Genomic DNA, 13,972 nt, shown 5'->3' with positions numbered 1-13,972 from the left:
ACGCTCGCTCCATCGGTGCTGCCTCATGTGAACCCCCACGTTCCTCCTCTACGGATGATAAAAATGAAGCCTTCGAGAAGTCAAGTGACTTGATCATGTCCTATTAGGCACTAAAGTTGGAACTGAGCCCGGAGCTTTTGATTCCAAAGCACATTTTGCTATAACAACTGAAGTTTAGTTAAACTTCACATTCATTTATGAAGCACCTAGTTAATAGATTGAGGGCTGGGGCGAGGGAACTCAGGGCACTGGTGGGAAAACAGTTGAAAGTGAGGGTCTATGGGTTGCCGGTGGGGGAAGGAAGAAGAGGAAGAGGTGGCCCTTAGAAACGGCAGCAGCAGCCCCGCTGTGCCCACTGCAGACAGGGCTCTAAGTGGCCAGGGCCCTGCGTGACAGCCACCCTTCCTGCGACACTGCTGTTTGGGCCAAGCCATTGTCACGGAAGTAGCCTCACTCATGCCTCCTTGTGGAAAAGACATGGCTCACTGCCTTTCAGTGATGAGAGAAGTGAGGCTCTGATTCTCATTCTCCTTTATCTCAATTTTTCTTATGGCACATAAGAACCCCTTTCACTCGCATTAAAGATATACATATTCATGCCCTGTCTCTCACACAAGACTACAAGCTCCTTGTTTGTAAAGTTCATGTTAATTGATCGCTCCATTCCTTGCACCAGCATAGTGTGTGGCCCATGGCGGACACCCAGCTTCAGTGAATAAATGGATAAGCAGAAGAAATAGCACCCGAACAGAAGACCCTTACTGGTCCAGGACGTTTCAAGGTTGTCGGCCACAAGGACCACCCACAAGATTCTGGAACCCGTGGATTTGGGGTCAGAGTGCCGAGCTTGGGAAATTCACCCCGGGATAAACATTGCAAAACTAGATTGGATCCTGACATATCACAACATCGTTTGCCCACGTCTATCACTCTTCCAACCTGCATTAGACAAATACAGACCAGTGACGTGGAGTAGAAACACAACGCCATTTTTCCTAGAATTCTATCTGAGGAAATTTCCTTCTGTGGTCTCACTTAGAATCCAAAGCTTAAAATACATCTTGCATTTATGTACATGATGTCCTGCATATTAAATTTTGAAAATAGTTACAGTGGGGCATATAAAAACTGCTTTTATTTTATCTTGGACCACATTCGGTGAGTAATTAAGCACCATTGATGTGACTAGTAACATGATAGTTGTACTCTTGAATTCACATGCAAGCGAACTCAAATAATGTATTGATTGTGAGTGCCATAGTTTAGATTTGTTCCCTTTTTTTTTTTAATGTTTATTTATTTTTGAGAGAGGGAGAGAAACAGAGCACAGATGGGGGAGAGGCAGAGAGAGAGGGAGACACAGAATCGGAAGCAGGCTCCAGGCTCTGAGCTGTCAGCACAGAGCCCGATGCGGGGCTCAAACTCACAAACTGTGAGATCATGACCCGAACCAGAGTCCGGCGCTTAAATGACTAAGCCACCCAGGTGCCCCGCTTTGTTCCCTTTTTTAATCCTACTGCCTTTCTGTGGCCTTCAGAAGTCATGTGGATCCATCATCTAAAGGATCACACTGTTGTTCTCTGAGAATGAGGCGGAGTTTGCTGCTCACCCCTGAACTGCCCAGTGGCAGGGCCCTGAGCAAAGGTTAACCAAATACCGCTGTCAGAACTTTCCATGAAAGGGAGGTGGCTCTTCCAGTGTGCAGCTGACTGGTGGGGGAAGGTACGGCATGGAGTAGACTGCCACGTGATGTGGCCCACAGTGTCAAGCTCCCTTTGGGCGTAGTGTGCTGCTGGCCAGTGTGTTTTCTCCTTTGGACTTCGCACCTGATCACTTTCACCCTGACCTCTGCCTAACCAGTACCTATAGAAGTGGAGTAGGTAGATTCTGATTGTCTTATCCCATGAAGCTTAGAATCATCTCAGTGGCTCACATGGTCTCAGCAACTGCCTCTCGTTTCATCTGTGATGTTGTAAGGACCAATCATTAAAACGGGCTGTGGGTCATCGGTACGGGCAAAAAGAAAGGGGGACATTTTTGCTGAATGCTTTCACCCCCTCCCGTGCCCTCCTCTGCCAGACCCTTCGCCCGTTCCAGGCCACTCCCCCACTGACTGAGAGCCAGCCCATCAGAGGGCTCAGGTTCACCTTCTGGCTCTACCACTGAATGGCTGTGTGTCCCTCGGGAGATCTCAGAGCCCCTCTGAGCCTTAGATTCCTCTTCTGGGAAGTGTTAACAAAGCCCGCCGCCTCATTGTGTAACTGGAAATATCACATAGTCTGATGCGTGAGAATTGCGGTGTTTAGTACGTGCAGAACACAGCGTGTACTATTTGTATTCCCTGCTTTCTCTTCTCCCCCGGACTTAGGTGCCCTCTGGGGTTGCAAGTCAGGCTCACTCTTTTCCTTGAAGTTTCCTGATACCCAGGACTAGCGAGTCCACTTGCCCACCCGAGGCATCGCGGTGATTAGTGGCACAACAAGGACGGATGCCTCCTGGGACGAACAGGTGCAGCTCTCTGTCCGTCTCGGCACGTTGCTGATGGTCGAGTAGTTCACCAAGCTGCCCGGTTTGACAGGCCGGCTCCCTGAGGATTTCTGCGACCTCCTGAGTCTGTGAACTCACTCTTCTCTCTCCCTTCTCGACCCCAGGTTTTGGCCCCCAGCCAGTTCCTCGTCACGGTCCCGGTGAAGGGCCTGGTGGGGTACAGGGAGGCCAGGGAGCAGCGCTGGCGATACTACACCCTGCGGGGCACCAGGCTCCCCTGTCCCTTGCAGGACCCAGAGGGCCTGCGGCAGTGGCTGGAGGCGGAGCAGTTCATGAAGAGCCAGTGGCAGTGGCATGAGGCAGACGTGAACATTGAGGGAGATATTGTGCCCGCCAAGGTGCTCCAGGTATTCCGGAAGCTGGTAGAAAACGCAATTGGAACCTGTCATCTCTCAGGTGAGCAGATCGAGAAAAGTACAAGAGCAGTTTCTGGCATTTCCCATTTGCCTCTAGAAATCCTCTGCGTTGGTGGGTGTTAACCTGAAGCCCATGCCCCTAAGGTGAGACCATAATCGTGTGCTCCTGACATCTGTTCGATCCTCACAGTAGAAATTAGCTCTTTTTTCCGCTGTGACGCACCAAAGAATGGAATCCGTACAGCATCTGCTTAGATTTAAGTGGTTTCCTGCCCTGGTATAGCTACGATGGGCTTTGAGTTATGCACCCTTTCCTGGATGTTAATTTAAAAACGTGGGTATTATTTTTATGTTTATTTTTGAGAGAGAGGAGAGTGACAGAGCGTGAGCAGGGGAGGGGCAGAGAGAGGGAGACACAGAATCCAAAGGAGGCTCCAGGCTCTGAGCCGTCAGCACAGAGCCCGACACGGGGCTCGAACTCAGACTGTGAGATCGTGACCTGAGCTGAAGTCAGACGCTTAACCGACTGAGCCACCCGGATGCTCCATAAACATGGATACACTTTTTAAAAAGCAAATTCCTCACAAACCACAGACCTTTGTTATTAGCACATTTCTACAACACCCTCCGACTGACGTGTTTTGTACCTCGGTGTTTTGAGATGCCACATTTGGAAACCACCGACTTGTGCCAAAACACAAAATTGAGAAGCCATAAAGGACTGATTAAATCTGACAATCCCCAAATCTTAAACTGTGTACCACCGTGTGGTATATGTGAACACACACGCACACACTGGGAAAAAATGGCTAACTCCCTTAATTATAAAAGAATATTTATAAACCAAGAAGAAAAAAATATGAGTAGACCAGTAGAAATAGTGACCAAAAAACAATGACCCCGAGAAAAGGAATATAAACAAGTAGTTGTATAAAAGAGGGAAAACATGTTCCATCTAACATATATTTCGAGCAGTGTGCATTAAAACACCTCACAGGTTGACGGAGATGAAAAAGTGTGATTGTGCTCGGTGTAGGGGTGAGTGTGATGCAACCGGCCTTTGCACGCATTGCTCCTGGAAGTGTAAGTTGTTGCCTCCCTTGTAAAGGGCGATTATAGTCTGTTTTCATTTTTATAATGTGCTTGACTTGACAACCCAACAATTCCAGTTCTAGAAATAACATTCCTACACATAAAAGAGAAACAGGTAGGGACGCCTGGGTGGCTCAGTCGGTTGAGCGTCCGACTTCGGCTCGGGTCACGATCTCACGGTCCGTGAGTTTGAGCCCCGCGTCGGGCTCTGGGCTGACGGCTCGGAGCCTGGAGCCTGCTTCGGACTCTGTGTACCCACGCCCGCCCCCTCCCCCGCTCACACTGTGTCTCTGTCTCTCTCTCAAAAATAAATAAACATTAGAACAATTTTTTTTGAAAGAGAAATATGTACAAGGGTATTCACTGCCATGGGCTTTGTAATAGTAAGTAACTAGAAATAATGTCAATTACAAGGGGAAGTTGACTAAATAAATTGTGCTACCTCTGCCTCTTGGGCCACTGCGCAGCCTTTAAGAAGAGCGGGGTACATTCGTGTATGTGTGCACAGAGCTGTGAAAAATCCTTGTGCTGGATAATGAAGGGAGAAACCACAGTGCCGAACGATGTGCACTCCCACGTGTGGAGAAAGAGACGGATCTGAATGTGCGTTTGCTTGTCTACACAGAACCACTCTGGAAGGTTCCCTAATGGAATTGGCACACGTTTAATGGACTTTCACCACGTGTAGGATGCTTTCGTGGAAAATGCGATGCGCCTAGCAGACTTGTAGAGTAAGAGTGAATTTTCTACCTGTTTGACAGATGAGAGCACTGAGGTTGAGAGAGATGAGGTCACACGGCAAGGAAGCAGAGCCAGGCAGGAGCAGGGTGTGGGCGAGGCAGGCTGGCCCAGCATGCGCTAACCTCTTACCTCTGCAACACTGGTAACAGTGCAAGGGCAAGTGAGAGATTCAAACCGGGGCAGGCTGATGAGATGCTTTCAGGAAATGATGCCAAGGTGCCAGACGTCGCTGTGTTCCTGTCTGGACAGCTCTGATGATATGCAGACAATAAGCTCTTTATCACACCCCAGCCAAGGAGAGGGACGTTATCCTTTTGAACAGCCCGACACAATTAGCGAGGGAGTTCCATTTTCCTCTCTGAGCGAAGAAGAGAACAATAATAGATTCCGATTCAAGACCGCTCATCTTTATCTGTAATGAGGGCAGACAGACAAACAAAACCACTGCGTATCTTTTGAAAGAAGGGAGAACGGATTAGCAGTGAGTCCTATAGGAGCTGGAAGAGGCTACGAGATGCCTTTTTTTTCTCTCCCTCTGTCTGCCTGGTTGGAAGAGGCAGTAGGGGCCTGTTTCCACTCCTTCGACCATTTAGGCCAATGGCTATGAACACTTTGAAGTGTTTTATAACTACAAGGGCTCAGGATGACAAATACATCTGAGGCTAGACTGGCTTAATGATGGGGGTACAAAGCCATGCCGTCTGAGAGACTGGGAGTCAGGTGAGAGGTGGGTTCAGCTGAACCCCACCAGAGGCAGGTCAAGGAGTAAGGGGACTGGAGGCTGTCCTCAGCAAGGTCAGGACATCTGGATGAAACGGAGGGGGCATGGAAGAATGGTTGGATTTCATTTTTACCAGCAAATACTACGTCTTTTCTTTGTCTTCTGTGTCTCTTTTCTTTAGTTGAGCCTTCTGAAAAGAATTTATTAATTTTTTATTTTATTTTTGAGAGAGAGAGAGAGAGAGAGAGAGAGAGAGTGCAAGCAGGGGAGAGGCAGAGAGAGAGAGGGAGACACAGAATCCGAAGCAGGCTCCAGGCTCTGATCTGTCACCACAGAGCCCGATGCGGGGCTCGAACTCACAGACTGTGAGATCATGACCTGAGCTGAAGTCGGACGCCTAACCGACTGCGCCACCCAGGTGCCCCAAGAATCTATTAATTTAAAAGAAAAGGTACCACAAAAACCTTGGGGGTGGGGGAGGAAGGACAAAGAAACACTCACTAACAATGAGATTTTTCTAGCAACGTTTCTATCAATATTTACTCAGCTAATTGTCTAGTGTTGACATAAACACCCCACCCTTGGAAGGCTCCTGACGCTTGAAAGTTGCCCCACCAGTTGCGATCAGGTGGTCAGACCCGCCGCCCCCAAATTCCTTCTTGGAATGAGCCAGGCTTTCTCTTCTCATCGCCTCCTTGTCATTTCCCACCAGGTAAGGTCAGCATGCTGACGCAGCTCTCAGCAGTTTGGGTTGCCGTGGAAACCTCCACATGTCAGGTGGAACTAGAGCTGGTCCCCACGGTGGAGATCCCTACCGTCTGGCCCCAGAAAGCTCGCTGGCCTCCCTGTCTGAAGCGCTGGCCTTCCCGACAACGAGTGGAGTGTATCAAGGTATCGGGGAGCCGGGGCCCCACTCGCCAGAGCTGGGGGCTCACAGCTTAGCCGCCCACAGCATCACTGACTGTGAACCAGCTCTGGAAGGAAACAGGAGGTGTCACGAGATCAGCGGTGCTCCAGGTGCGGGTCGCAGAATCTGAGAGCCTGCTAGGAATGCAGATTCCCGGGCCCGCCCCGGACCTACCGACTGAGGCCCTGCAGGGCGGGGCCCTGCAACCTGTGGTGTAAGAAGCTCCGCAGGTGATTCTGGTTCGGGCTTAACGTGGAGAACCAGTTGAAAGTGGGCACAGCCTCTGCCATTCACTGCGCTCCGGGAAGGGGGCTTGTCCCGAGGCTCCTTCCGCGTCCCCCACGTAGGAGGTAGAGCCTACCTGCTGGCAGGTTCCCCCCCCCCGCCCCCCCCCGCCCCCCCCCCCCGGCCCAGAGTAGCGGATGGCTTCAGAGAGGGCTTTCTGCTGCGGCGAGCACCGTCCTTCTCATTTTCCTGATGGTTTTCTCTCTCCCCAGTCGTTTGGGTTTGCCTTGTTGGCCTGTTCAAATTATCACTGGCAGCAGAGTTTCCTGCAGGCTGAGCAGGTGCTGCTAGACCAGCTGGATGAGGACGGGGGCTGCCGCAGGAAGTGCTTCCAGGCCCTGAGGCAGATGAAGGAGGATGTCTGGTGTCCGGGAAAGAGGCCCGTCGTCACGTCCCACCACCTGCAGGTGAGTGGGCACACACGAATTTGGGCGGGTCCTCTCTGTATGCCCTGCAGGGCCCGGCCGGAGCCACTCACGACAGGTGTGTGTGTGTGTGTGTGTGTGTGTGTGCACGCGACGAATTCAGGAGAAGACCCTAGTGTCCATAGTTGCCATCCCAAAGTTACTGCTCACTACCGAGATGTGTAAACCCGGGCTGTATGTGTGCCCGCCGCAGCCCTGCCCAGGCTGAATGGCCTCTGCCTCCTCCCTGCCCTCCCCTTCTTGCCCTCTTTCCTTTTCTTGCTTTTTGCCCTTTCGAGATTTTCTTCTCTCTCCATCTCTCCCCTCGACTTACTTCACGCAACAAACCAGCGCGATGCGCCAGAAACTTGGCTGGGGTTCAGCATTGATTTACTCAAAGCCTCCGCCTTTGAGAAACCCACGGTCTGATGAAGTCTTGCAAATTGCTTGAACCTCAGATGGATTCGAGGTTTCCCTGGTGTGAGGACTCCCTCAGTCCCCACAGGTGTGGCCACCGGTGCTCCGATGCCCGCCGCGCAGAGGGGGAACCGGGAAATGGTGAGGTTGCCACGTGAGCATTGCCACAGACCCGAACTGCCAGGTTCCAAATCAGCCTGCAGGGGTTTCCCTAAACCCTACGGCACCTGCCTCCCCTCGCCCCCAAACCCAACATTCATGAATGCCCTTCCTCGCTCACCCAGCAAATGTTTATTGAGGTTACTATGGGCCACACCTGCCCCAGCACCTGCTGTGTGCTCCACAAACACAAGATGAGCAAACACAGAAGTGGTTCCTGCTCCCATGGAGCTTATGGTTTAGCGGGGCAGACAGACATTTGTCAGATGGTCCTCCAGGTGCATGTGGCCTCACAAAGCACGGGGAGCATCAGAGAGGACGGGAGCATCATTCCGTGAGGGATCAGAGCAGCAGACCCTGACCTGGGCTGCGAGATCGGGGCCGGTGGGGGCGGGGTCCCCCCCTGGGGAGGTGACTTTCACACTCTCAGCTCCTCTTTTGCAAATTTCCAACCGTACACCGTGAACTGGACGTTCATGGAACAGGCTGTGTGGCACACTGAGGTTGGGAGAAGGCAGACTTAGAGACAGCACAGCCCGAGCCTAGCTAGCGTCTGTCCGGGAGCTTTGCCCGTTCTCCCTGCCCTTCGACAAGGTGAGCACAGGTCCTGTGTGTGTGTGTCTTCCTTGCACGCTCCTGCTGTGCCCCTTGGCATTCAGTGGACCTCCATCTTCTGCCCCTGTGTTGGGGTCAGAGCTTCTGACCCCAGCTCCAATGTAAGCTATTTAAGGGCAACTACTAACGAGCCCTTAGAATCTCTCCCAATGTGGTGTACCTAGTAGCTGCTCAGTAAATACTTGTTGGGCGAATGAATGAATGCCTTCACATTCTATTGAGCTTCCCCCACCCCCCCCCACGAAATCAGTAGTCTTTGCTTTGCTTTCGTATCTTCCCTAATAACCTGTCCCTCTTGACCTGCCCAAGACTCTGTTAATATCTCATTTGCACACAGCTGTGCCTCTCTCTGGAATCTCAACATTCTCAACACCGAGCACATTCCCCTAAAAACACTCACCTGTTCTCCTGGATCGAGGACATGTGCTTCCTGAAGGTAGTCTAGTTCATTCTGCCGGTTTAGCTTCTTTCCTCCTGGCCTTTCTACAGGCCACACTAGCAAGAGCCAGAGCTGAGCCGCAAACTCCATTCTATCTCCTATTGAAGCTCCTAATCTTAACCACTGACTTCATTGCCTCACAATTAAGATGGATGGAAACACATTAAGTGACATGAATATTTTAGACGAGATTGAATAGGGCCACCACGGGCCTCCCGGCCCTTGACTGCGGTCAAAACTGCATTACGCGCGAAGATTTACTTTTATTCCAGTGGCTTCTCAATCACTAGAGGATTTTAGGGCAACTCCTTAAAGATGCTCTGTTTCAGTTCTCCCGAGCTCACCTCCAAGGCACAGGATTGTGCCCTCTCAAGAACGGGCATTGTAAAGGGGGGTTATTTGTTGAGAAGGGAAGGAAGGACAAAAACAGTCCTAACTGCCTGTTCTTCTAGTCTCCCACTGTGGCCCAAGGGCAGGATGCCCTCACATTTAGACATTGGGATGGGCGTGGCTGGTGACAGTGTGGTGTTAGACACCATCCAGATGATGGCTTGAGTGGGCGGGATCCTTGCCAAGCCTTCAGCCTGGGGAAAACAGAAGAGACTGGTTGCAAAACAGCATCAGGAAGGTCGTGCCACTTATTGTCACCCCACCTTCAGCCTAACACTGTCTGATGAGTGTCTCACCTCCTCCCCAAAGTGGCTCTTTCCCGACCAACTCCATGTGAACAAGAGCTTATCCTTCTGTGGCTTATTTGTTCCTAAAACCCACTCAAAGGCACAGGGGCTTGATTATAAGAGGCTTAACTGTTTTGGTTTGTTTAGGGAGATAAATGCTTAACTACAAGAGGCATGAAAACACTTTTTTGTATCTAGGTTATCTTTTTTTTTTTATGTTTCTTTATTTTTGAGAGAGAGAGACAGAGTGCAAGCTGGGGAGGGGCAGAGAGAGAGTGAGAGAAGGAGACACAGAATCCGAAGCAGGCTCCAGGCTCTGAGCTGTCAGCACAGAGCCCGATGTGGGGCTCAAACTCATGAACCGCGAGATGATGCCCTGAGCCAAAGTCGGATGCTTAATCGACTGAGCCGCCCAGCTGCCCCAAACTATTCTGTATCTAGGTTATCTTGACTAGCATGATATCCTCTCCGACTCGTTTACTTTGCACGATGTGCTCTAAATCAAAACACACTCAGTGTCTTGCTGTGAACCCAAAACGGCTCTTTTCTTTCTTAGTCAAGGCTGTATTTTAGAAATGCTCAACATCTAAATCTTAACATTGCTTATTTCACTCAGTCAATAAGCGTTTATTGACTGCCTTCCATGGGCCAGCTCCTCTGCTGGGTGCTAGTGATGTAACAGAAATTAAAATAGGTATCGCTATCTTCTTTGATGGAGTTTACAATCTAGCAGGGAATCGCATTAATGAATACAGAGACGGCTACTCCTGTGATCACTGGTGCTTATGGGAAGTGCGGGACGAAGAGAGTGTTTAATGGTATTGTAGGGAAATTTGAACTGACAGGTGAGTTTCCCGGACATACTGGGGAAGGAAGTGTGCTCCACACAGAAGTCAGATATGAAAGAAGTCACCCTGTGGTAGAAGAGGGGGGCCAGTGGGGCTGGAAGGAGAGAACAAGGGAGGACGAGGGTAAGATGAGGCTGGAAAGGAAGGTGGGGAGCAAACCTCACAAACCAAACCATGTTAAGGATTGTGGTTTTTCATTGACCAATGGTGGGAAGTCTTTAAAGTGTTTCTTTTTTGTTGTTGTTTATTTATTGCAAGGGGGGGAGAGAGAGAGAGAGTGCATGTGCATGCAAGCAGGGGAGAGGCAGAGAGAATCCCAAGCAGGCCTCACGCTGTCCATGCAGAGCCTGATGTGGGGCTCGAACTCCTGAACCATGAGGTCATGACCTGAGCCTGAATCAAGAGTTACACACTTAACCAACGGAGCCACCCAGGCGGCCCTAAAGTATCTCAGACACGAAGAAACATAGATTTATACTCAAAAAGATCACGTTGGCCGCAGCGTGGTGGTGACAGACTGGGGACAAGAATAGGGGCAGAGGCCCAGGTGAGATGGGAGAGGAAGAAAACAGTGGAGATGAACATACATGGTTAGATGAGAGAAACACTTTGGAGGCACTGGCAGAACTTGATGAGGGTGGTGAGGGAGGGGTGACTCCTGGGTTGAGTCTTGCCTGACTGGCTGGATAAGGAAGTCTGGAAACACACCAGGTTTGTGGGGAGAAGGGTCGTGAGTCCGGCTGGGACATGTTGGTGGCGATAACTTTCAGATTCCCAAGAGATACCAGGAGAGGAGGTCAGAGAAGTCTGGCCTGGGAAGAGAAATTGTGAGTGACCTCTATTTGTTCGGTGGGGGTTCTAGCTGCTGAGGAAGGAAGGAAAAGAGACGAAGAGAAAAAGAGGGTATGGAACGGAGCCTCCAAAACTCCATCACTGGGAAGTAGAGAAAGCAGATAGTGTGCCAAGGGGTAGCCTTGGTGCCTGGAGAAACGCAGAGAGCCCAGAAGCTTGGAAACCCAGTGAGAGAGAACCCCATTGAGAAGCCCCAATGAGAGAACCCCATTCTGTTAGGCAAGGCCTGTTGGACTTGGACTTAGCAACATGGAGACCACGGGCCCTGAGGACCGATGGCAGAAAAATCCATATTGCAGTGGATCGAGATGGCAGTCAGCGGAGAGGAAATGACGACAGATAATTGAGAGGATTCTTTTGAGAAGCCTTCACTTGCCAAGATGCGAGAGGTTAGGAGGCAGACGTGGCCCTGGGGCAAGGAGTGGGGGAGGAGACTTTAGAATAATTTCAAGAGCCATCAGAGGAAGGGCAAGGGCAGGAAAGAGGGAAGTCAGTCGCAGACAGGTCCCAGAAGGAGAGATCCCAAGCCCCGTTTGGGGGTTCTCCTGGCCAGGCGGGGTGGTCAAAGCAGAGAGCGAGAGAGAGGAAGATACGCATATAGGCGGACTGTTTTGCTGCCATGAGGGTTTCCATCTTCCTTGTAAAGTAGTAGGCAAAGGCATCCGCCAGGAGTGGGGAAATTGCAGATCTAAGGAGAGTGGTGGTAACTGGGAATACCAGTGGCGAGAGAAACAATGATCAAAGAGGCGCAGGAGACCTGCAGGGCGAGGCCGAGAACCCACCCGAGGGTGGGGATCGTGAAATCATGGCGGAGCAACTTGTCCTGGGTGACTCCCTTCTCCCTCCTTCCACGGCCGCGTGAGCCCGGTACCATTTCCGAAGACTTTCTCCTCCATTGCCCGGAACGATGTCTGACACCACCTCTCCCTTCCGTAGACGGTGCTCTTTTGGACTTGTGAGAAATACCCCCACCCGAAGGACTGGCAGGTGTTCAGCAAAGCGTTCCTGCGCCTGGTGAGGAAGCTGCACAAGTGTGTGAGCCAGCACTTTCTGAAGCACTATTTTGTGCGCAAGAGCAACCTGCTCCAGCATGCCAGCTCGGGCGAACTGGACACCGTGGCCCAGAAACTGGCTCTCTTCCTGAAGAACCCCCAGATCGGCCTGCCCTGATGCTGCCCCTGCCTGGGAGGCTCTTGGACACTTTATCCTGGCTCGACCTCATTCCCTGGAGGATCCTGCTCAGGAGAGAAGCAACGTGTGGCACAGGAGATGACATTGACCCACTAGCACTTAAGGGGGGAACACTGTACCCCAAGATGTCCAATCTCAGCTTCCCTAGAGCCAAGCAAGCATTTCAGCCCTCACGAGCTACCTCTCTTGGGGACAAGCTGTCATCAGGCTTCCCCCAAGCCATCGATCCCGAGCTGCTGACAGCACTGGATGTGTTCTCCTCGCTCGGGCTCTGAGTGTCGGCCGGGGAGGATGGAGACAAGAACCCCTGGGGCGGGGGGGGGCAGGCATCGGCCTGAGGCCCAGGACTGGTGCTCCAGCCCACTGACCGTGGGCTCATTACCTTTCCACTCGCAAATGCAGCTGTGAATGTACCTTTCTGAGCCTGCGGGACTATGCTGGTGCCCTTACTAGAGGAGGGCACTGGGTCAACACAAAGTGTTAGTCATTGTTTGGTAGCCGGCGTTTGCCTGCTGGATCGGCACCAACACCGCTGACGGGGTGATTGTGTCTGATCGGTGGGCACGCCTGCCCTGGCCTTCCTGCCCTCAGTTCTCCTGAACCGTACTTTGGGTCGTGTGGTTCTAGCTGCTTCCCTGGTGTTCTCTAAGAGGGAGAGGGTGGTTTTGATGGCCAGTGTCGGCCAGAGGTGAAAGTTCAGCCCTGCTTGCCAGCCTGCTCCGGCCATTCCCCTTTTCTTGTGCCCGATGTTTTATATTCTTGGAATAGGCCCAGGATGATGACCTCTAAGAAATGGCTTGATGTCACCCACCTCTCAGTACCTGCCTTTGCTCACCTCATTCGCTCACTCATTCATGGGTAGATACATGCTCATTAGGCACTGGGAGTAGAGCGAGAAGCCAAATGGACCAAGGATGTACCCGTTGGGGGACGGCACCTAATGTCAAAGACAGGAAGTGCACAACAGATAAATAAACACGATTATTGCAAATGGTAGCAAGTGCCCTGAAGGAAACAAACAGAATATTGAAATAGAGCCACAGAGAGCTCCTCGAAGGATGAAAATGCAAACAGCTGAAGGGGAAGGGAAGCGAGGGGGGGGGGGGGGGCGGTCAGGGCAGGCTTGGAGGGGCTGGAATGGGTCAGATCACTGAACCTTGTAAAGCTGGCAAGGAATCTGTATTTTATTCTAAAATCAAAGGCATGACACTTGGCCTTTCCCAGAGCAGTAGGGTATGGTGATATGATTTGCATTTTGTTTGTTTATTTATTTATGACCTGCATTTTAAATGACCAGTCCAGTGACTGTATAAAGGGGGCGTAGGGTCCCACACAAGAGTTGAGGCATTGAAGGCCAGTAATCCCACCCATTTTGAATTTCACTGAGATCCACGGGGCCACACATCCCATGTGGCACCAAGAATGCTTGGGGAGGTCAATGCTTTCTTCTGGTACTTGTTTATGCTTTTCAACTCAAGGGAATCCTTTATTACTCAGAACATTTCGCCCACTGAAATTTCTAAAAGCATGAACAACTGAGTTTTTTAAAAAAAAAAAGTCACACTGGAAAGTGAAATATTTTTACAAAAATACTCTAACCAAATGGTGGGTTCCCTGGGCTATCACATAGGAAATCATGATTTTAAACTGTTGGGGGAAAAAAAATCCTTTCAAAGATATGATGAGTTGATAATTTTTGAAAATGTGAAATAATGAGCAAG

At 50.9% G+C, this 13,972-nt stretch overlaps 1 protein-coding gene across 15 annotated transcripts in view; it reads left to right on the top strand.

Annotated features, from left to right (window-relative positions):
• Positions 1-13,972, top strand: part of MAB21L3 (mab-21 like 3) — a 138,303-nt gene that overhangs the window by 58,603 nt on the left and 65,728 nt on the right. For 9 of the 15 annotated variants that reach the window (XM_058716088.1, XM_058716095.1, XM_058716094.1 and 6 more), the window contains 4 exons: positions 2,652-2,943; positions 6,170-6,348; positions 6,862-7,056; positions 11,997-13,090. In XM_058716088.1, the coding sequence (XP_058572071.1) occupies positions 2,652-2,943; positions 6,170-6,348; positions 6,862-7,056; positions 11,997-12,230 (900 nt within the window). In that variant the 3' untranslated portion in view covers positions 12,231-13,090. Of the gene's footprint in view, positions 1-1,537; positions 1,723-2,651; positions 2,944-6,169; positions 6,349-6,861; positions 7,057-11,996; positions 13,091-13,972 lie in introns of those variants that run through there. The other 6 variants (XR_009257798.1, XM_058716097.1, XM_058716098.1 and 3 more) reach the window with 2 other exon arrangements.

This window comes from Neofelis nebulosa, chromosome 2 (assembly GCF_028018385.1).
Source record: "Neofelis nebulosa isolate mNeoNeb1 chromosome 2, mNeoNeb1.pri, whole genome shotgun sequence".
Taxonomy (NCBI): Eukaryota; Metazoa; Chordata; class Mammalia; order Carnivora; family Felidae; genus Neofelis; species Neofelis nebulosa.
This window is presented reverse-complemented; position numbering and strand designations above follow the sequence as displayed.